Consider the following 22,500-nt stretch of genomic DNA (forward strand, 5'->3'; position numbering starts at 1 on the left):
CTTCCAAGGCTCTAAATCTATGCTCTAGTCTAGTTCCTTCATGTTTCAGATGAGAAAACAAGGGCTCCAAGAAGTGAAATGATTTGCCCAAAGTCACACTGATACTGACAGAGCCAAGACTAGGACCCAGGTTGCTTGGCTCCCTTGCAAGGGAGTTGGGAAAACAGGGTTAGGAGTGTGTGTGTGTGTGTGTGTGTGTGTGTGTGTGTGTGTGTGTAAGAAGCCAGGCGAAGGGGCAGAAAGAAAGAAAAGGTCTCTTGTCTCATACCCTTGAACTCAGTTGTTTCAAACTAAGGGTCTCTATAAGTGACCCCTTTGAGATGGAATGTGACAACATGACATGGTAATAACATCCCTTCATGGCAAATAATGGTTTCATAACAGGCCTGGAGCCTGAGAAGGTAATGAACCTAATGAAATATCCTGGGACGAAAGGTGCCTCTTACTGATCAGGAAACTACTATAGGAGACAAATTTGTTCCCTGTTTGTTCCCTGTACCCTGAAGGTAAGAGACAGCTCTGGTACTCCTCTCCCTTTGCATTCAGGAAAGCTATTTCTAATTTAACATACCAAAACAGTGTTTGGGAAGCAGATTTTCACATCTCTTCTGCTAATGACTCTGTTTTTTTTTTTTTAATGGAAAACTGGGGATCTAAAAACCATTTTCTTCTGAAGAATTAAAAGTGAGGTGGATGACATCCCAGCCTCACTGATGACACTTAGCCTTTACTGTTCATACAAAGAAGATGCTAAACAAAGGCAGCTAGGTAACACAGTGGATAGAGAGCCAGGCCTGGAGTCAGGAGGATCTGGGTTCAAAGCCATCCTCAGATATTTCCTAGCAGTGTGGCCCTGGGCAAGGCATTTAAGCCCAATTGCCTAGCCTTGCCACTCTTCAGTCCTAGAATTGATACTAAAACAGAAGGTAAGAGTAAAAAAAATGCCACAGACCAGGGAGGAAAGGGGTTGAAGATGTATAGGTGCCCCTGCCTCTAAGAGAAGCTTCTAGTCCTAAACCTCAGGGTTATAAAATAGATGTGGGCAGGACTAAGCAATAGGATCTTAGATCTAGAGCTTAAGGAAGCCTCAGATGCCATGATTCAGGAATTTTGAACCTGGGGTTATTTTGATAACCATATTTCAATATAATTGGTTTCCTTTGTGATTTATTTTATGCATTTAAAATGTAATTGTGGGAAGGGTTCTGTAGGCTTTCTTAGACTAGAAAAGGGGTGATTAACAAAAAAAATTAAGAACCTCTCATCTATATCAACCCCTTTATTTTATAAGCAGCAGAAGGATTTAAACTCGGGTTTTTTCATGCCATTAAGAACTCTTTCCACTAAACCAAACAGTCTTCACCTTTGGGGAATTGATATTCTACTGTCCAGGAATAAGGCAAGTCCTAAATATTACAGTGAAAAAGAGGGATTTGTTCTGAATTCTTCCTATCACTTGCACGTGTAACCTATAAATTTCATTACTCCATAAGAAGAGTAAATAGGGTGGGATCTAAGACATCTTTGGCTGGTAGGGAATACATCATTGGCAGGGAGCAAGCTAGGTGGCTCTGTTCAAGTCTGGCCTCAGACCCATTCTAGCTCTATGACTGAGGACAAGTCATTTAACCCCCATTGCCTGGCCCTTTGAAAATGGAAGGTAATGGAAGAGTTTAAAAAAAAAAAAGCCTTGGTGCAAAATCTCTCTACTAAGGTGCAGACACTGGGCATTATTTGGCATTATAGCTCTTCAGCTGACTTTGGAAAAACCAAGACTTCTCAGATTCTAGAATTTAGAAGAACACTTGTCCCTCACCCCCTCCAGAGAGGACTCTCCTAAGATGGGTTTATTCCATGGGCAGAGCTAGTAGTGTTTCCCCACCCCTTGTCCCAAAGTAGCCCTCCTGCCCTGGCTTTGCTAACTTCCATCCTTTTGATGCCTACACTCCTCTCTCCATCCTTCACCCCACCCAGAGCTGGGGTAGGGCAGAGACTGTAGGCTCTCATCCAGACTCCAACCACCACCGCACAAGGCAAGCTCTGGATCTAGAAGGGCCCACTATCCACCCACGAAGACCAGGGTCACCCCACCCTAAGGTATGAGGAGCCCCAGCCGGCTCCGTCTGTCCTCTAGCAGACTCTGCTGCTGCTTAGCAACCAAGAGCCCAGCACAGCTGCACTCAAATTAACAAGGTGTTTGCTGAAAGGGACAATGGGGGCGGGGGAGCGGGGAGAGGCCTCTTCGGCGGGGGTGCAAGTGAGGGAGAGGCACCTAGTAAACGGGGACCCACACAGACCCGAGAAGGCTACATCTGGGTTGTAAAACTTGGAAAGAAGGCTATTCAGAAGGCAGCGCTGGAGGGAAGGAGGGAGACAGGAAGGAGGGCAGGCAGATTTCTATTTTCTCCTCATTAGATGGGGGGGGGGGTTCTCAGGGGAAACCCTAGGCCCCTGGAGCTGTCTGGAACTCCCATTCAAAAGCGGGGAAGGGGCTGCCCGGGCCCCAGACTGAGTATTTCTAGCCATCCCCCTCGGCCCGAGGCACCCAGGGCCACTAACAAGAGCTTAAAGGGGGAGGAGGAGGAAGGGCGGCATGGAATACAATCCAGATCCATTTTTTAAAAGGTGTACTGAGCCTACCAAGTGCAAAGTTCCTGCATTAGGAGAGAGGGCGTTAACCCATTCCTGTCCTGGGGAGCCAAACGGTAAATCCCCCTCAATATCCCCTCCCCCAAGGAGTTATTTGCCCCTTGGGGGATGGGGCGCAGTTACCAAGCTGCCAACTACCTAAAGAAGCTTGGGCTCAAGGCCAGTCTCCTCCTCCGGCCGCTCTCCCCCTCCTCCCCACTCCCAGCAGCCGTGTTCTTTTGGGCCACAGAGATGGAGAAGATAAACGGATAGCTACAGACTGAATACCCAAGGTGAGGAGGGAGGCCAGCGCGCACCGCCTCTTCGCCGGCCCCGGCCGTGGCCAGGCCCAGCTTATCCATCCCCTTCTCTGTCCCCAATCCCTGCCTGCTGGGAACCGGCCTCCCCAAGACTCTGGGAATCTAGGAGAAAAATAGATTCTCGCTCCCCCCTCCCCATCCATTTCTCCCATCCCCTCCCACCCCGCCGGGTATTTATAGCTGAGGCCGCTGCGGGAGTTTCCATCCCGGTCACTGGGAAAGAATTGGCCCGACAGCTCCTCGACGCCCAGCCAGGAGGTTTTTCCAGGCGCCCAGCGGGACCCCGGGGAAGGAGCTTCAGGGAGAAGGGGGCGGGGGCGGGGGCGACCAAGGCAGGAGAAGAGAAAGGAGGACGGGGGTGTGGCCTAGCGGAGGGGGCCTTCGAGAAGGCGTTGGGCCAGACTGCTTGGGCTCAGCGAAGGTTGGATCATTATTAATCGATATTAATCGATGACGGGACCTGTGAGGACGGAGGCGTAGGCGTGATCTGGAAATAGATGGCTCATCTCCATTTTAGAGATCGCTAAATGGGCTCATTTCCCAGTGTGTCTGCATCACCCCAATCCCGAGGCTATGGTCTCTGAGGCTACAAAGGAGGGGAGGGAGAAGGGCGAAACGGAGCAGATGAACCCCCTTCTTGGCCGGGGGAATGGTTAGGCCCTCTAGATCCGGGCGTTGTGTCATTATCTACCCCTCAACTCCACAAGATCTCCCCAAAGAAAACAGGTTGGGGAGGGGGGGGGGTTGGGAGGAGATGTTGACACGCAACCTAAACTGTTGGCATTCCGGAGAAGGGTCTTGAGGAGCAGCAGGGGCCCTGGATGGACATTAATGTTGAGGGCCCTCACACATCATCCATTCCCAGCTCAACTTTTATTTTTTCTTCCTGGGAAGTGACTAACCGGCTTGATAGGGAGGTATCCAATTCCACTCCATCCTCTAACACCGAAATGCCACACACAACCACCCCCCCAACTTTTCTCCAGAATGACTCAGGATAAAAATGCTTCCAGGAACCCTCCAGTCTCCCCCCCCCCCCCACGCACCCTTCCTCAAAACCTTTTTCTACTCTCCCCTAACCCATTTTGCTCACGAGGGCTGTGTCTTCTAATGGGGGGGAGGGCTGGTGGAGGAGGGACACAGAGATAGGGCTACCTTGGTCCAGAAGGGGATGGTATGCCTGGGGATGGCTAAAAGTGGTCAAATTAGGGACAAAGTCTTATAGAGGGATAGCTTAGCTCTAGCAGCGGGGTGAGAGGGGGCGTTTAGAGAAAGAGAGGTGACTTCTGTCTGGAAGGGATAAGAGAAGGAGGAATAAGAATCCCGGTGGGTTCCATCCCTCCCAAAGAGAGCACCAGAGAAGAGCTATTTTGGTCTGGAAGCTGAGCTCGGTAGAACAGGGCTGCTTTGTGCTACCGCTATAATGGGATCCCTTCCTTCTAAGGGATGGGACTTTTAGCACAGGATGACTATGTTCTCAAGGGAGCCGGGTGGTAGTGTCCAGGTGGGTTACCTCTGTCTGGAAGCCCTCCACCAGGATGGCCACCAGTAGATTGAAGAGGACATAGTTGCCAAAAGTCATCAGCGCAATGAAGTAGAGAGCTGCCCAGGAGGACGTAGATGCCATGCCGTTATAGAGGACCTTGTTCCAGTCTTCTTGAGTCAGTATCTGCCATGGGGATTGGAGGGTAGGGAATACAAATGACAATAGTTAGCATTTATAGAGTGCTTTGAGGTTTGCAAAGCTTTTTATATAGGTGGTCTCTTTTGATCCTCACAAGGACCTTGGGCAGTAGGTACTATTATTAGTTCCATTTTACAGGACAGGAAACTGAGGCTGAAAAAGGTTACTTCACTTGCCCTGGATTACACAGCTGAACTTCCAGCCTCCAAATCAGGAGCCATTCAAAGTTTCTACTCCCCATCCGACCTTGTCATTGTAGGATCAGGACCCACCCTCAAGATCCCATGGGCCCACATACCTGGAAGACAGTGACAATGGCCCAAAGCAGGGAGTCAAAATTCTTCCGATCTGGCAGGGTGTCCCCATCCCGCTCAGATGCAAACTTGCAGCCAAAGAGATGCATGCCCAGGATGCTAAACATAAAAAAGGGTGGAGAGGGCAAAGCTCTCAGTTTCTTGCTTTCCCTCCCCTCTTCCTGACCTTGGGGAATACTATCCTGTTCCTTCCATCAGCTCAGGTGCTCCCTGGTTACACCAGGTACCTTTCTAAAATCATTTTCCCCAGCCACAGAGAGCAGATTTCTTCAACATTCTACTCTCCAGATTCCTGGGGGGATACAATAGGGAAACTCTGCTTGCCTCTGGATTGCTGCTCAGATAGCCCACTTGGGCTTCAGTCTAAAGGGAGGGGAAGGGAACACAAAGCTGGAGTCGTGCATGTACCTGATCTTTTTGGAGTTCCCCCACAAAGGCTCTGGGCACAGAACCAGGGAACAGAGGTGTCTGTGGGTAGGCAAGCCCTCTTCTAGCACTCTCTAAACTCTGAGAGACTTGACCTAAAAGCAGACTATCCAGAGTGCTATTGTTTGACCCTAAGCTTAAAGAAGTGAATGATGGGGAGAGGAAAAAAAAAGCCAAGTAAGCAAAGAGGTTGTGGAGAGGCAAAGAGTCTGTGACCTGGCAGCCTGGTGGAGAAGAACGGGTGCTTGGAACCCCCTCTGTGCCTCCTCCCCCTCCCCCCATGCAGCTTGCCAGCGGGAGTCCATATGCTGAACTCTTCCGCCCTCAGATGCGCTGAGTCAAGTCAGGCATCCCTGCTCCCCAGTGACAGAATCCCAGGGCCAGCGACCATGCCAGATGTCGGCTGTGGCTGGCTTCCCTTCCATCCAGTTCTCCTTTAGGGAACATGTAAAGCAAAGGAATAACTCGGCCAGCTCCCACAGGGAAAAGCCAATGCAAGGCCTCCCCACCGTTCCCTTTTGATACCTAGTCCTGTCCCTGAGAATCTAGGATGCCTGACGTCCCCATTCTTCAACCCTCAGAGCTCAGAGCTGAGATTGTTAACCTGGGGTATGTGAGCTTTTGAAAATATACAGAGATAACGATTTCAATATAATTAGCTTCCTTTGTGATCCGAGGTATTTCATACATTTAAAGGCTTCACTGGATTGCCAAAGGGGTCCATGGTGCAAAAAAAAGGGAAGAATTTTTCTGGTTTAGAGAGAACTGGAAAATACTGAAGACTGTTCTGCCCTCTTGCTCAAGGTCCAGACCCTTTTCTGAGATGCTTCCAGAAGGTCAGTTACATTGTAAAAAGCACAGACTTACGAATTCTGATTGGCACAATAAACAGCCACCATGATTCCAGAGAATAAATGGCAAAGAATGCTACCCAAATACTGACAGAGAGACGATAGGCTCAGCATGCAGAATGAGATACATTTTTAGAAGCGGCCTATGTGGGAATTTGTTTTGCTTAACTGTGCATATTTGTTACAAGTGTTTTGTTTTTATTTTTTTCTCTCTCAGAGCATGGAGGAGGGTTGCTATGTAGAGAAAATAAATGCTTGTTAATTGAAAAAAAAATTTTTTTAAGGTCAATTACAGGGGCAGCTAGATGGTTCAGTGGATAGAGCCTGGCCTGAAGATGGGAGGCCCTGTGTTCAGATATGACCTCAGATATTTCCTAGCTGTATCACCCTGGGTGAATCATTTGCCCCAGTTGCCTATCCCTTACCACTTTTCTGCCTTAGAAATGATTGATTCTGAGACAGAAGGTTTAAAAAAAGAAGACAAAAAAGGATCAATTATACTATCTTGGCTTAGAGCCTTGCACAGAAGTCAGGTCCTCCTTGATCCCCTACTCACCTGAAAATAAAGATGAAGAGCATCAGTAGCATGCAGAAAGTAGCCACGTTGTCCATGGTCTTCATGAGGACCACCAACTGTCGCTGCAGGGCGGGCAGGAAGCGAACCAGCTTCAGCACCCTCATCAGCCTGAAGGTTCGAAGTACAGACAGACCTCCACCTTGCTGGCCCACAATCTCCCACACACTGTGTGAGACACAGAGAAGTTGGATCAAGGATGAGGAGGATATAAGAGGGGAAGAAGGGACAGCATCAGGCCCAGCTTAATGAAACTGGGTGAACCCTAAAAGAAATTTCCCTGTAAATGTGTCTGGATTCAAACCTTGGAGATGTACAATCACCCCAATTCTACCCCACCATCTTTAATCTGTCTTCCATTTCCTCCTGTATCCTTATCTTCTGGGATAAGGATCAAAGTATTTCCTCCTTTCTTAATGAGAGGGATTCCCCCTGAGCCACAAAGAGGAGAGAGGATTAATATCCACAGAAATTGAGGCACTCTCCTCTCTCACCTCTGTGCCCTTCAAACTGTACTTCAGTAATGGTGGTACTCTAAATAATGGCCCTATGCCTGTGATCATTCCCACCCCCCTCCCAGTCCAAGACCCCATTACTTCAGCCAACAACAGTACTCTTGCCCCTCCTAACCCCCTACCCTCCTCCACATTGAGCCTATGGAACAGCATCAGGGTTATGAAATATTTGCTTTGTTCTCCTCTAATGAAATCTAAAGCCAACCAGAAAAAGTAATAAAGCTGTCTCTCCTGGCCCCAAGCCTGGGCTGGGAGAGAGCAGTGATTTGGAAACCCTTAACTGAGTTCCTGGGAGCACCCACAAGGGTTTCAAGCAATTTACAAAATGGACCACTCCAGCTCTCTGATACTGGTCTCCAAAGCCAGGTACCCCTAGATCTACTTCCCTCCAACCAAATGAGCAGGATAGGCACAAGGGTTTGGAATGGAGGGAAAATGGCAGAAAGTGATGTGAGGGAGCTGAGATGTATTCTAGGATGTACATGCCTGGAATGCTATCCCTTCCTAGTTTCCCTGGCTTCCTTCAGGTCTTAACTAAAGTCCAACCTTCTGCAAGAAGTCTTTCCCAGTTCTCCTTAATCTTAGTGCCTTCCCTCTGAGATTACTTATAATTTATCCTATTTTATTTGCACATTGTTTTGGGGTTTTGGTTTAAAACTCTCACTTTATATCAGAAACTATACTAAGAACAATCAAGGGTAGGCAGTTGGGGTTAAGTGATTTGCCCAGGGTCACACAGCTAGGAAATATCTGAGGTCAAATTCGAACCCAGGACTTCTCACCTCCAGGCCTCCCTCTGTCCACTGTGCTAGTTAATTGCCCCTGTACATGATTTTTAACATATTATCCAGGCTTAAAGCTGGGAAGATTTGAATTCAAATGTGACCTCACACACTTACTAGCTATGTAACTCTAGGCAAGTCGCTTAATTCTTTTAGCCTCAGTTTCCTCATCGTAAAATGGGCTGGAGAAGAAAATAGCAAACCGGTCCAGCATCTTTGCCAGGAAAACCTCAAATGAGATTGTATATGATTTAAAAAACAACTGAACATACTTCCCTCATTTAAATGTGAATTCTTTGAAAACTGGGACTATTGTTTTATTGTCATTGTTGCTTGTTTTACTTTTCTTTGTATTTTTAGCACTTTTTGCAATGCCTGGTACATAGTAGGTGCTTAATAAACACCAGCTGATTGAATGGCATAGAGGACTGAAGGGCATAAGGAAACAGAGAGAAACAGAAAAGAAAAAGAGAGAAACAGAAAAGCACCGAACTTCCAAGAAAGAGCTAAGTAGAAGGAAAAAAGAAGCAGCTATTCCCGATGATTGGTGAAGTGGCAGACCTTTGAGATTCCCTCCAGAAAATGACAAGACTTATGGGAGATAGCCCGGGAGAGTATCAAGTAATCCCAGCTGGGAGGGATCTTACTGATCATCCAATCTCAACCATGCCATAGTACAAATGGAAATGAAGTGACTAGCCCAATGTTACAGGCAAAGCAAAGTGGGTTTTCCCAGTTTCTTGACTTCCAGTGCTGTGGGAAGTGTGATCTGTCCATTAAGCTATTCTGCTTCCCACTTGGCCAACTTTTAATGCTGAAGGGAAGGAGTTACAGCTCACTGGACAGCTTTCTTTCCAGGTAAGTTCAGGTCCCCAGTTTCCCAAGCCAATCCTTTCCTCCCCCAAGTCCTCTGGCTTCCGATCAGGAGGACAGTTGGGAGAAGGCTGGACTCACCTAATGACCACAATGACTCCATCGAAAATGTTGTAAGGGTTCTTTATGTAGCCGAAAGGGCCATACACGAGCAGCTTCAGCAGCATCTCCAAGGCAAAGAGGCTGGTGAAGACAATGTTGCTGATCTCCAGGGCATTGGTGAGTTCCTCAGGCTGAAGGCAGAGGCAGGGGAAAAGGAAAAGATGGATCATAGGATCAGAGACTGTTGCAATATAGAATTAAAACAGTCATCTAGCTTTGTAGATGAGGAAACCGAGGCTCAGTGGAATAGAGTAGCTTGTCAATAGTGAGGCCCACACAGGGGAATTGATTTCTCCAAAAATGGTATAGAGATAAGGAAGCAGTTACTGCCAGGATCTCTGAGGAGCTGAGTCTCCTCATCACATCTCTTCTGAGTCTTAACTCAAGGCTTATTGGGATACTTCCTGGTTGAGTAGAAAGAAGGTAGAAAGGTAAGGTCTGGTTTCCGAGTCAGGAAGATCAGCCTCTGACATAAACCAGCTATATCACTGTAGGGGCAGAGAAGTGGCAGAGCAGATAGAGCACTGGGCTTGGAATCAGGAAGACCCATCTTAGTGAGTTCAAATCTGGCTTTAGATACTCTCTATGTGACCCTGGGTAAGTTACTTAACAAATGCCTAGACAACATTTAATATTATGCATTAAAGAGCTGGAAGTTCCCAGTTACAATGAAATCAGGGGTCTGGTGTTCCAACCCCCTCCACCCCCCAAAAAAAGAAGCCAACAGGAAAACTATTGAAAAGCATCACAGTTCAGGAGTAGCTTGGTGACTCAGTGGATGGAGCTCCAGGCCCAGAGACAGGAGGTCCTGGGTTGAAATCTGGCCTCAGACAATTACTAGCTGTGTGACCCTGAGCAAGTCACTGAACTCCAAATTACCTAGCTCTTACTCCTATTCTGCCTTAGAATCGATGCTTAATATCCATTCTAAGACAGGAAGGAAGGGTTTAAAAAAGAAAAAAACTTCACAATTCCTGGGTGCTGCCATATTTGACTATGAAAGTCAGGAGGTGCTTTTCAGGGGTGCTGGGTGACGGTGAAGGTTGGAGAGCTCCCTGAGAGCAAGGGCATTTTGCCATGTTCAGTTCCCTTTCTCTATAATAGTAGGGTAAGAAGAAAAAGGTCACTGATAATGATAATAAATATACTTGATAGCTTTTATATAGTGATTTAAACTTTGCAAAGCACTTTACATAAGGTAGCTAGGTGGTGCAATGAATACCAGAGCCTGGAGTCAGGAAGACATACCTTCCTGAGTTCAGATCTGGTCTCAGGTCAGCTGTGTGACCCTGGGCAAGTCACTTAACTGTTTGCCTCAGTTTCCTTATCTGTAAAATGAGCTGGAGAAGAAAATGGCAAACCAGCCCAGTATCTATGTCAGGAAAACCCCAAGTAGGGTCACAAAGAGTAGGACAGGACAGAACAACTTATATAAGTTATTTCATTTGACAACAGCTTCAGGAGAGGGGCAAAATCAAGGAGGTAGCATTCCTAGAGTCCTGAGATTGTTGGGGGGGAATACAGCACCTACCACAAAGGTTCTCTGAGAACACTCACACATACCAAGGGAACCATCTCTAATATGGGCCAACTTATATCCCCCATCTTCTTCCATGCCTTCCTTTCCACATGCTTGCTTCTGATCCACCAAGGGCCAGACCCAGTTTCAGACCTTCCTCCATGTGGATTCTTGTGTCAGGATGTCTAGGGCCAATCCTGATGTACCAATCTTGTTCCCCCAGAGTTTTGGCTTTCCCAAGTGCTGCAGCATTAGTTCCATGGGCCCAGGCCAGAGCTAATTTGATGCTATTTAGAAGTCAAAGGATGATCTCTGAGGACTTGCACTCAGCATCCTGCTGACTGGAGCATCCACGCTTGCTCAGACACCCAGGCAGGCTCACACGTGGTCTACAATTACTATGTGGATTTGGCAGAGTTTTCTTGGCCAACTGCAGACCACATTCGCCTCCTTCCAAATGCTCACACATAAGAGTTCCACATACATTTTTCTCCCAGCAAAAAGAGGAAGGGGATGGTATTAGAAAGCACAGCCCAGGTAAAGAGTCTGAGACTAAAAGTCTACATGCCTATTTCCTGTTCTTTGCCCCCCAAATCTACTTCCTACTTACTAGGAGAACCCATGGCAGTTCTGTGCCTCAGTTTCCACATCTATAAAAAAGAGGAAACTCTGTCCCTCATATTCATGGGGAATGAGGATTTTCCTCCCAGTAGAAGAATTTATGACCAATCCCATCTATCTGCCCAACTAAGTAATCAGTCATTCTGTCTACATGGCCACTTCCCCTAACCAGTAAGCAGTCAATAAGCTTTCCAGTTCATTCACTAGTTGCCTCATAGTAATAATAGCTGACAGCTATAGGATGTTTTAAGGTTTGCAGAATATTTTAAGGTATTCAGTTCACTTCATATATATTATTTTTATTGTCAACAACCTTTTGAATTAGCTACTAAAGATTATTATCCCCATTTTACAGATGAGGAACTGAAGCGTAGGGAGATTAAGCGACTCATTCAGAAAACAGGAGAAGCACGGTTCAAACTCAATTCCAAGTCATCATAGAAGCACTAAAAAGGCACTTATCTAAGTATCTCTCCTTTCTGATCAGTGACCCGTGTAAGTGATCACTTTATCCAGCTGGAATTCCCACTGAACCAATAGCCACCATCTGAATCAGCCATTCCATCCCAACCTCACAGAAAGCTGTCTTGAGAGTCAAGGGTTTGAATCCTGCCTCGTATCCTAATTATGTAATTCTGCATGGTCAAGAGAATTAACTTCTCATCTGTAAAATGGGGATACTTTTATGCACACAGCTCCATGTACTCTAGTTGTCGATCTCATGAGTTTGTTGGAAGAATCAAAGGAGATAATGTATGAAAACCTTAACGGTGCTATGTAAATGGCAGTTTTTGTTTATCTAATCAGATACCCAGCTAGGTGCTGTCCTGGAGATCAAGCCACCTGTCCACCCAGATGTCCTATCTGACCCTCTCCAAAACAGAATGAACTCATATCCAACTCTGAGCATGACCAGATATAGCAAAATGACTACCACCTGCGTATCCAGCCTGTAGGAAGGCAGAACGGGGTAGATCTATCCTAGAATCCTTTATTCAAGGCCTTTTCCAACCTTCATTCTGAAAGGGTCTTCTCCCCCCATCCTTATGATAGTTCTGGGGGTAAGGGCAGCTGGGAGAGGTATTTGGGCAACTTTGCTCGTTTTTCGCCCTTGATCATCAAGAAGGTGAACCATTTCCAGCACTCAGGATAGCATACAATCTGAATTCTTTGGTGGGAAAGAGTGGGGTGAGGAGAAGCCCTCGGCCAAAGTCAGCCTGGGGTGGGGGTAGAACATCAGCTATCTGGACGAGAATTAACCCTCGTCTGGGGCTTAGAGATGGGTGAGACAGAGGGGCAGTTGTACCAGCCACATCTTGGCTGCTGTCTATGCTCTACTTAGTAGAGGGTGAGAACAGCATTAACCTGACCTAGTTAATCAGCAAATTGGCCTCCTAGTTAGAGGAGGGTCAGGATGAGAGTGAGAATTTTGAGGGCTTGTCAGAGCTCTGGGACTGGAAGCTTTAGGGCAGCAAATGCGAGGAAAGAAGGTATTTACTGTATCAGAAAGAGGATACTATTTTCTCCCCTTGCCCAGCTGTTCAGGTAAATTTCCAGCAAGGTGGTCTCCCAGCCTGCTCCATTTTTGTCTCCTTTCAACTATCTTCCTGGGATGTTAGTGCATGAACACCCTCCCTCCCAACCTTCTCCCTTGAGCAGCTTCTCACCAATTTTTCCGTTCCCTTCCTGGAAAAGAATAGCTGTACTTCTATACTCACTAAGATGTCCTATCTTGGTGATACTATAACAGGATTCTTCCCCAAGAGCTCTATGACACTTCCCCAAGGGAACATATACTAATCCCTTTTTTCTAGAGTGAGGAACAAGAATGGTTGGAGCCTCCAGATATCAAGGGCCTCAAAGCTTGAAAACATACCCAGGGGCAGCTAGAAAATATCCAGGAGCAGCTAGGTGGCTCAGTGAATGGAGAGCCAGGCCCAGAGATGGGAGGTCCTGGTTTCAAATATGGCCTCAGATACTTCCTAGCTGTGTGACCCTGGGCAAGTCACTTAACCCCAATGCCTAATTCTTACCACTCTTCTGTCTTAGAACTAGTACACAATACTGATTCTAAGACAGAAGGTAAGAGTTAAAAGAAAAAAGAAAGAAAACATATTCAGCTGGGAGAACTATAATTAGGGTGTGGATCAAGATTTTGTCTGATGGTGGAAGGTTTTTTTTTTATTTTAAAAATAAATCTTTTCCTTAGAATCAATAACAAGTATTGGTTCCAAGGCAGAAGAATGGTAAGGGCTGGGCAATGGGGGTTGAGTGACTTGCCCAGGGTCACACAGCTAGGAAGTGTCTGAGGTCAGATTTGAACCTAGGTCCCCCCTACTTCAGACCTGATGCTTCATCTGCTGTGTGACCTAGTTGCTCCAGGGCAGGAAGTTTTAGAGATTACCAATAGCACCATCCCCAGTACCCCTTCTTGGCCCATCTGGCCAGTCCTTTAATACAGAAGGAAAACATGACGTGTCCCAGATATGTCCTCCAAGGAAACACTTCAGGTGATCCTCTTCCATCTTTGCCCCAGGTATAGCAATTGCTAAGCTCCACAAGCCATCATTGTGCAGTGGCCATCTATGCCACCTTGCAAAAAGGATTATAGGATCATGGAAGGGTCCTTGGAAGCCATGAGTACAACTCTGCCCTCCCTTCTCACTTTAGAGCTAAGGAAATTGGTCAGAGAGATTAAGTGACTGGCCCAGAATCCCACTGCTAGTTAATATCTGAGAAAGTATTTAAACTCAGACTGTTCTAGCTCTAAGTCCAGAATTTTATCACCAGGACTTCTGGAAGTTGTCGTTCAGCTTGCCTGGAGCCTGTTATACACCGAATAGATGTGGAACAACTCTCCTTTCCCCTCTGGGCCTTGGTCTCCTCTTGGGTCTAAGTGAAGGAATCCCTGTCCGCCTGGAGAGGCAGGGCTGTAAATATGAGCCTGGGAAAGTTCTGAAAACACAGATAGAGGGCACAAAGCACAAAATAGAGCAACCCAGCGGCCCTAGGGAGGAAGGGAAAAGTGGCCACAGCTTCCCTGCAACTATCTCTTTCATTTTCCCAAAACTTTTCCCTCTACCCACCTTTCTGATGACTAAGGACCTGGCAAGAAGCCAAGGCTCATTTCCCGTGTCTCCAGGCAGGAGAGCACCTTTCTGGGCCCACTCTTCCCTAGATGACCCTTTCCATGGTGATCAGGTCAGCGGTTCCTGATATCTAATCTTTGTCTGTCCTCTTGTTCATAGAGGCTTAGGCCAGAGAGAGATAGAACATGAGAACAATGGACTTGGGGATGGTCTCTAGAAAAGGTGCTAAGTTCTCTTCTTCTGGTCCTAGACAATGAGCATTTCGATTCCCTCATCCCTATGTGCCTAAGCCTGAGCATTTATGTATAGAAATGGGCACAAAGGTAAGAAATAGACAAATTCCCTCTGTGCTCACCCAGGCCAACAATACTAGACTTGTGATTTCATTGGTATGGAAACTCCCTTTGCCAATGCAGATTGCATCTCCTTTGCAGTTTATAGTCTGGAAAAAGCTGCCTAGGGTCCAGAGCGGTTTAATGCCTTGTCTAGAGTCATACAGAGGGACAAACTGGAGTCAGGATGGCTCATCTTCCTGAGTTCAAATCTGGCCTCAGAAACTTACTAACTGTGTGACATTGGGCAAGTCACTTAACCCTATTTGCCTCAGTTTCCTCATCTGTAAAAAGAGCCAAGGAAGGAAATGACAAACTACTCTAGGATCTTTGCCAGGAAAACCTCAAACAGGGTCACCAAGAGTTGTACCTGACTGATAAGACTGACAAACAACAGTCACACAGACAGTATGTGCCACAAAGCAGAATTTTCTGATCTACTGTTCACTGTCCTCTAAGACTTGCAAAATGGTTTCTTCACAACAACTCTGTAAAACAGATGCTGCAAATGTTATCCCCGCCCCCCTTTTACAGGCAAGAAAACTGAGTCCAGGAAAAGGGAGATGACTGCTACAGGGTCACCCATACAGTTCTAAGAGCCAAGATTCTTTGATTCCAAATCTATCTCATCCCACCAGACAACACATAGGAAGGGTACTCCAGACTCAAACTTCATCATGGTAATATCTCCTTTGGCCTTTGCCATCGACAAGGAACACTCAGAGGACCTACTTTTTTTTTTTTCAAACCTGTACCTTCTGTCTCTATATCAGTTCTAAGACAGGAGAGTGACAAGGGTTGGGCAATCAGAGTTAGGTGACTTGCCCATGGACACACAGCTAGGATAAGTCCGAGGCCAGGTTTGAATCCAGGTCCTCCCAACTTCAGGCATGGCGCTCTATCTGCAGTGCTCCTGAGCTGCCCAGAGTGCCTACTTTGTATAAGCCACTGGAGAAACAATGTGGAGTGGGAATTAGTCCTTGCCCTCAGAGAGCTTACAAGTTAGATAGAGAGTATAGTTAGATATAGTTACAAGTTAGATAGAGAATTAGATAGAGAGGGACAAGTAGATGACCAATAAATAAAGCCAAGTAAATGATGGCAGAAATAGTGTGTTGTAGGGATTCTGAGGAGGCAAGTCCCGTGGTCTGGTGAAGAGAGAGAGAGAAGAACTTTCTCTCTCCGTCTTTGTCTCTCTCTTCCCCTCCTTCCTTCCCTCCCTCTCTGTCTCTCTGTCTCCTTGTCTCTCTCTCTCTGTCTCTCTCTTCCTTTCCTTCTCTCTCTGTCTCTCTCTCTCTGTCTCTGTCTGTCTGTCTGTCTCTTTCTCTCTCTCTGTCTCTCTCTCTCTGTCTCTCTCTCTCTCTCTGTCTCTCTCTGTCTCTCTGTCTCTGTCTCTGTCTCTCTCCCTCAGTTTTTTCATTTGTAAAATGGGGATAATGATACTTGCTTTCTCAGGCTCAGTGTTCTCTGAGGTGAAATGGGGATAATAACAGTATCTACCCCATAGAGTTGTTTTGAGGACCAAATGAGATTACATATGTAATCTGCTTTGCAAACCTTACAACACTATATAAAAAATGGTCATTATTAGAGCAAAATGTGTCAGGAATTCAGAAAAAGAAGAAAATTCTGTGGGCTGGGGCAAGTGAATCTACATAGTTATAATGAATGCCTGGAGTCTCTCCCAGGAGATTCCCTGGAATCCAACCTGGTTTGGTTTATACTAACTCCTCTCTCCCTCATTAACCAAGAACTTCACTAGCTTCTTTGTAGCTGGGTAGAGAAAAAAGAATGTTGGGTTCTTAGCTCCAAGAGAATGCCCAGATGAATAGAGATGTGGTACTGTCCAGAGCAAAGGAATTATGAGGGATGATTTGGCCCTAGGTTTAAAATGTCTTGGGTCTTATGGGAGACATGGCTTAAAAGGCAAACTGGGGTCCAACTATGAAGAGCCTTGAATGTCAGATTTAGGAATTGGAAGTTTATTCCTTAGGTGATGGGGAGTCATAGAAGATTTTTGGAGGAAGAGAATGACATGACCCAATTGGTGTTTGGGGGAGACTAATCTAATAGCATTGTGCAGGATAGATTAGCATCAGTTTGGGCATGAGGTGAGAAAGGTTTGGACCATCATGAGGACAATGGGCAGCTGGGTGGTACAGTGGCCAGAATGCCAGGCCTAGAGTCAGGGAGACTCTTTCTTCCTGAGTTCAAATCCAGCCTCAGACACTAGCTGTGTGATCCTGGGCAAGTTACTTAACCCTGTTTGCCTCAGTTTCCTCTTCTGTAACATGAGCAGGAAGAAGAAATAGAAAAATGGTATCTTTGCCAAGAAAACCCTAAATGGAGTCACCATGACCAAAAAATGTCTAAACAACAACAGGACATTGAGATGGTGTGATGGGACCCAGATAGCAGGAGTGTAGACTAGGCATAGAGTATTTACTATTATTTCTACTTACTTACTTCTACTATTACTTACTAGTACTTCTGCCTCCTGCCCTGTTCTCCATGACCATTCATTCTCTCTTGATCCCCAAATGATCCCTCATTCATCATTCCCTACTCATATATGAACTCTTTTGGAGCTAAGACCCCCATGCCCCTTCTCTGCCTAGCTTCCCCTCTTACTACCAGCCTCCCAGGGACCAGGAAGATAGTGAGACCCGTTAGTTAGTGGGGAGAAGGGAGTTAGTATTGTCTGAACCAGGCAAGCCTTCTAGGGAGAGCTCGGGCATTCATGATGCCTGGACAGAGTCTAGGGTCCGAGAGTCCTTAGCTGAACAAGGGATAACTATCACATTCAAATTGGTCCCTTCCTCCCACCTTTCTAGTGCCGCAGAAAGTCTGGGGCTGGATCAGCGTCTGCCACCATCCCCCTATTCCCCTGGCTATGGACCTACGGTCGAAACTCATCATCACCCTCTTCCTTCCGCTCCTCACCCCCTCCTGGGGGCCCGTCCCCTCTTAGAACAGTCAACCTCATTCACTTATAAATAGAAACTCTGTCCCGACATGTGTCTGGCAGTGATACTGATCATCTCTGAGAGATGAGGTTGAGTGGTCTGGGGCTATGTCGGCTTATCTGTCCACCAGGCTGCCTGTCCATCTGTTTGCCTGTCTGCCACCTGTCTGCCTGCCCGTCCATCTGGCTGCCCATGGCTTCCACCTATGGAACCCCTGCAGCCCCGAATAAGTATGGACTTCAACTGTCCCAGCAGTATTTCCCCTCCCCCTAGCCATACTTGTCTCTCTTCCAGGACCAGAGTTAGGCCCCTGCCCCAAGCAGCAGAGCCAGAAATAGAGTCAAGGTGTGGAAGGCAGAGTGTCTTCTACATGCCAGCTCTGTTCTTCGTCTTTCACCAGGCTTCCCTTCACCCTGGCCCAGACACCAGATAAATGGGCTTAGAAGAGCGAGGGCAAAGACCATGATAAAATAAAAAATTCCTGGGTCCCAAACACCACCATTCTCTCTTCATGGCTCCTGGCCTCTGCTGGTGTTGGCTGCTCTTCTTTCCTAGAGCAGCAGCTACTCTGACAGTCCCTCCCTCTCCATCTGCCCATACCCTGTCCCATAACCAATGCCCCAGGTGTCCGGTTCCCCAAAGATCCCCAAAGAGCCTGCCTTCTTAGGACATTGCCTTGTATTCAAGTACTGAGTAGCTGTGCACACACACACACACACAATCACACACACAATCACACAGACACACAAACACTCCATCCTGAGTGATGGCCTCTTTACTGACTGTCCCTCATGTCTGGAAAAGGCTTTCCTTCCTCATCTTCACCTCCTAGTTTCCTTCCAAATTCAGCTGAAATCTCACCTCCTACAAAAGGTCTTTCCCAGTTCTCTTTCCACTTTTCCCTCTGAAAATACTTTTCATTTTCATTTTCACCATATTGACATGATCTTAAAAAAAAAAAAGCCATTGCCTTCTGTCTTAGAATCAACACTAAATATTGTTTCCAAGGTTCCAAGTCCAAGATCTCTAAGAAGGACTAAGTAATTGGAGTTAAGTGACTTGTCCAGGGTCACACAGCTATCTGAGGCCAAATTTGAACCCAGGTCTTCTTAACTTCAGGCCTGGCTCTCTATCCACTGAACTACCTGGCTGCACAGTTTTAGGAATGCTATCTCTCCCATTAGAATGTGTCAAGTCAAAGACGGGTAGAAAGAACAGCTTGGGGCTGGATACTTTATTTTATTAACAGGGAATGGGGGCAGCTAGGTGGTACAGTGGATAGAGTACTAGAGTTGGAGTTGGGAGGACTTGGGTTCAAATGCGGTCTCAGATAGCTGCATGACCCTGGGCAAGTCATTTAACCCCAATTGTCTAGCCTTTGTCCTTTTGTCTTAGAGTCCTTACTAGAACAGAAAGTAAGGATTTAAAAATGATATTAGAGAATGAATGTGTGGACAAAAAAACAGGACAAAAGAACCAAAGATAAAAGGAAATTCTTGGAGTAGGAGGGGACCCAAAGATCTGACTTCTTTTCCTTGGGCAAGATGCAAGGTGCCTTATGACAGAAAGTAGATCAGAGGAGTTAGTTCTGAAATGGTTGGTTAGTATCTTTCGCACTTGAAGGTGTCCAAAATGACATCACTAAATTGGGGACATACTATACAGTGGATCTGACTGTGACTGATGGAACTAATAAGAACTCAGAAGGCTCTACCATAGGTCAGGCACAAATAGCCCAAATGAACATTTGGGATGGAAATATCTTTACATTTGCACATCTCATGTTTCTTTTGAGAGTCTAACCCAAACCCCTCAATTTATCAGTAAGGAAACTAAAGCCTAGAAAGGTGCTTTAATTTATCCTTGGCCACACAGATAGAAAACAAAGAGAGAATTCAAACCCCAGGCCTCTGGCTTGAAATTCAACTTCCTTCCTTCCTTCCTTCCTTCCTTCCTTCCTTCCTTCCTTCCTTCCTTCCTTCCTTCCTTCCTTCCTTCCTTCCTTCCTCCCTCCCTCCCTCCCTCTCCTTCCTTCCTTCCTTCCTGCCTGCCTTCCTGCCTGCCTGCCTGCCTGCCTTCCTTCCTTCCTGCCTGCCTTCCTTCCTTCCTTCCTTCCTTCCTTCCTTCCTTCCTTCCTTCCTTCCTTTCTTCCTTCTTTCCTTCCTTCCTTCCTTCCTTCCTGCCTTCCTTCCTTCCTGCCTTCCTTCCTTCCCTCCCTCTCTTTCTTCCTTTGTTCATTTGTTTGTTTCTTTCTCCTTCTGCTTTAGTAACAATTCTAAGACAGAAGGGCAAAGGCTAGACAAATGATTCACCCAGGGTAGGGTTAGGAAGTATCTGAGGCCAGATTTGAAGACAGGCCCTCCTGACTCTAGACCTGGTCCTCTATCCACCATGCCACCTAGCTGCCCCTCAACATTCTTTCCAACTATACCAACTGGTTTCGTAATAAAACAACTGAAATACTCCCTTCTACTTCCTCTCCCACATGGCTGTTCTCTCACCTTCCCTCTCCTTGACCTTAAGCTCATAGGATGAAAAATTTAGAGCCAGAAGGAACCTTAGGAACCAGTTGCCCAACCCCTTCATTTTACAGATAAAGAAACTAGGACTCCAGGGGTGAAGTATCTTGCTCAGAAATACCTAGAGAGTAACAGACGTAGGAATTTGAACTCAGGTCAGATGACTCCAGAACCAGTGTTCTTTCTACTCTATTCTGCTGTCTCCCCAGGAGGGCAAGGTCACTCCTTACTTAGATATCAGGTATCCATGAACAATAATAACAATGACAAAATTTGCAGACCCCAGTTCAGAAAACAAGTGTTCTCCAATCCCAGGCTCTGAGTCTGTCTTCTCTCTGCTTTCTTTGTCTTTCCTGATATCTATTGCACATGTCCATTTTCTCTTTCTTTGGCTCTGTGTGTGTGCCCGCATTTGTCTGCCAGTATCTCTCTGTGTGTCGATGCCTCTCTGTGTGTGGCTCTCATTCATTTCATGCCTTTGTCTCTTCCTCTGTGTGTGTTTCTCAGTCCTTCTCTGTATCCCCCATTCCTAGGTCTCTCCCCACTAGCCTTTCTCTTCCATTCTCACCTTGCTTTAAGCAGGGCTTTAGGGGCCAGATGGCAGGGGCTGTTTCTGCTGCAGTAACTATGACGAGATGGTAGCTGCTGCTTTTAGGACCTTCCCAGAGATCCTCCTGCCTGTTGTTGCTCCAGCCTTTTCGGTTCTAAGCTTGAGAAGTCATGCAGCTACTCTGCCTGGCCTGCCCAAGGGACTCCTTCCTACCTCTGCCCCTGTTTGCACTCCAGCAGCCAGGTGTTGGTACAATGTCAGGGCTCTAGTGAGAGGCCTGGCACTGCAAAAGCCTCAGGAGAAACTCCCTTGTCATTCAGGATGGAAAGGAAGTCACTTAGTTCAGTACACTGCCTCCATCACAGCTTCTTCCCTTTCTTACCGAACTTGAGGGGAGAGGTGCTTCCCCCAAGCTCTGTCACTCCATTCCTAGGAGTGTGCAAGTCCTTCAGTATATCTAAGTGAAATCTCTCCTTCTACTTGCATTTTCCCTTATTTAATGTCATCCAAGTCCATCTTGGTATAGGAAAACGGTCACCACCAACAAGACCCAGTCCAAAGGATCTACCCCATTTTCCCTTCACTGTTCATCCAATCATTCAAAAACTCTTTCCATATGGACTACATATGGTTCAACACCTAGATATTAAACTAGCTTCTCACATCCCTTCACTGGCTTCTACATAATCCAGGAGTGCAGGGGACCAGGTCATGAAGGTGGAAGGCCACATTATGGGTCCCTCCTCTCTCCTCCCCAAGCCTAGTGGAGGGGAACATGGAGGAGGAGAAATACAAAAGAAGAAAAGAAGGGGAAGCATATGGGGGGGCCCCACTGGCCCCCGCAGGAGGTCCCTTCTGTCCCCCTTCTCAAAGATGCTCTGCCTACAAGGAGGGAAACACAGGAAACACCCCCTTTCCACCCCCAGGTAAAATAGAAGAGAACTTCTTCCTGGCACTCAGGGAGTGGGTGCCCACAGGGGTGATGACAACCTGGCAGAGTTCTGGATGTGTGTATATTCTCCCACGCGGGCACATGCACCCAGACACAACACACCCACCGCCCGCAGCACACTCTCCCACCCGCTGGCACAGCCACTGAGCACAAGCCTCTCTTACCAGTGAAGCCTGATTCCGTGTTTGCCCTTCCCCCTCCCTTCTACTCCCCACACCACCGAGTGATACACCCCCCTACCCCACCCCCAGTTCCCTAAAGGACGCAGGAGGCATCTAGTTCTTCAGATCCGAACCCAAAGAGATTAAAGCCTGGAGAACTGAATGGGGTGGGAGGGAGGAGGGAGGAGAGGGAAGCAGGAAGGGAATCCAGGGCAGATTCTGGAGTTGGAAGGATCCAGGAAGGAGTGGTGTGGGGGGCACCAGATTTGGAGCAGAGGATCTTCACCTTTCTTGTGCCAAGGACCCCTTTGGCAGTGTGATGAAGCCTAAGGACCTCTGCTCGGAGGGTTGTTTTTAAAACATAAAATAAAATGCATAGTCTAACAAAGGAAACCAGTTCTCCTGGAACAGAGATGTAACCCTCCCCCAGCCCCCATCCAAGTTCTCCAATCCCCTGAAATCTGCCCAGAGACTCCAGATGAATAGCCCTTGATTGAGGGGAACACCATCCCCTCAAAATCCAGGAGAAACCTATGGACAGAAACTGGGAACCAAACTGAAGGGCCACCTTATGGGGCGGGAAAGGGACTGGCTGGGGGGAGAGGATAGGGACCAGGAGGGGAGAGCCTTGAGGAGCCAACCGGCTGCATTGTGGGGTGCCAGACATCTGTCCCCATTCATAATTGAATTGATGTTCCAATAGGCGCAGAGGCTTCTGTCTC

At 47.0% G+C, this 22,500-nt stretch overlaps 1 protein-coding gene across 44 annotated transcripts in view; it reads right to left on the bottom strand.

Annotated features, from left to right (window-relative positions):
- The window catches only part of CACNA1G (calcium voltage-gated channel subunit alpha1 G), a 94,917-nt gene that overhangs the window by 40,768 nt on the left and 31,649 nt on the right, over window positions 1–22,500 (bottom strand). For all 44 annotated transcript variants that reach the window (XM_056816649.1, XM_056816626.1, XM_056816644.1 and 41 more), the window contains exons 10-13: window positions 9,049–9,200; window positions 6,780–6,965; window positions 4,931–5,045; window positions 4,462–4,617 (exon numbers count right to left, since the gene is read on the bottom strand). In XM_056816649.1, the coding sequence (XP_056672627.1) occupies window positions 4,462–4,617; window positions 4,931–5,045; window positions 6,780–6,965; window positions 9,049–9,200 (609 nt within the window). The remainder of the gene's footprint in view (window positions 1–4,461; window positions 4,618–4,930; window positions 5,046–6,779; window positions 6,966–9,048; window positions 9,201–22,500) is intronic.

The sequence above is a fragment of the Monodelphis domestica genome, chromosome 2 (assembly GCF_027887165.1).
Source record: "Monodelphis domestica isolate mMonDom1 chromosome 2, mMonDom1.pri, whole genome shotgun sequence".
Classification (NCBI taxonomy): domain Eukaryota; kingdom Metazoa; phylum Chordata; class Mammalia; order Didelphimorphia; family Didelphidae; genus Monodelphis; species Monodelphis domestica.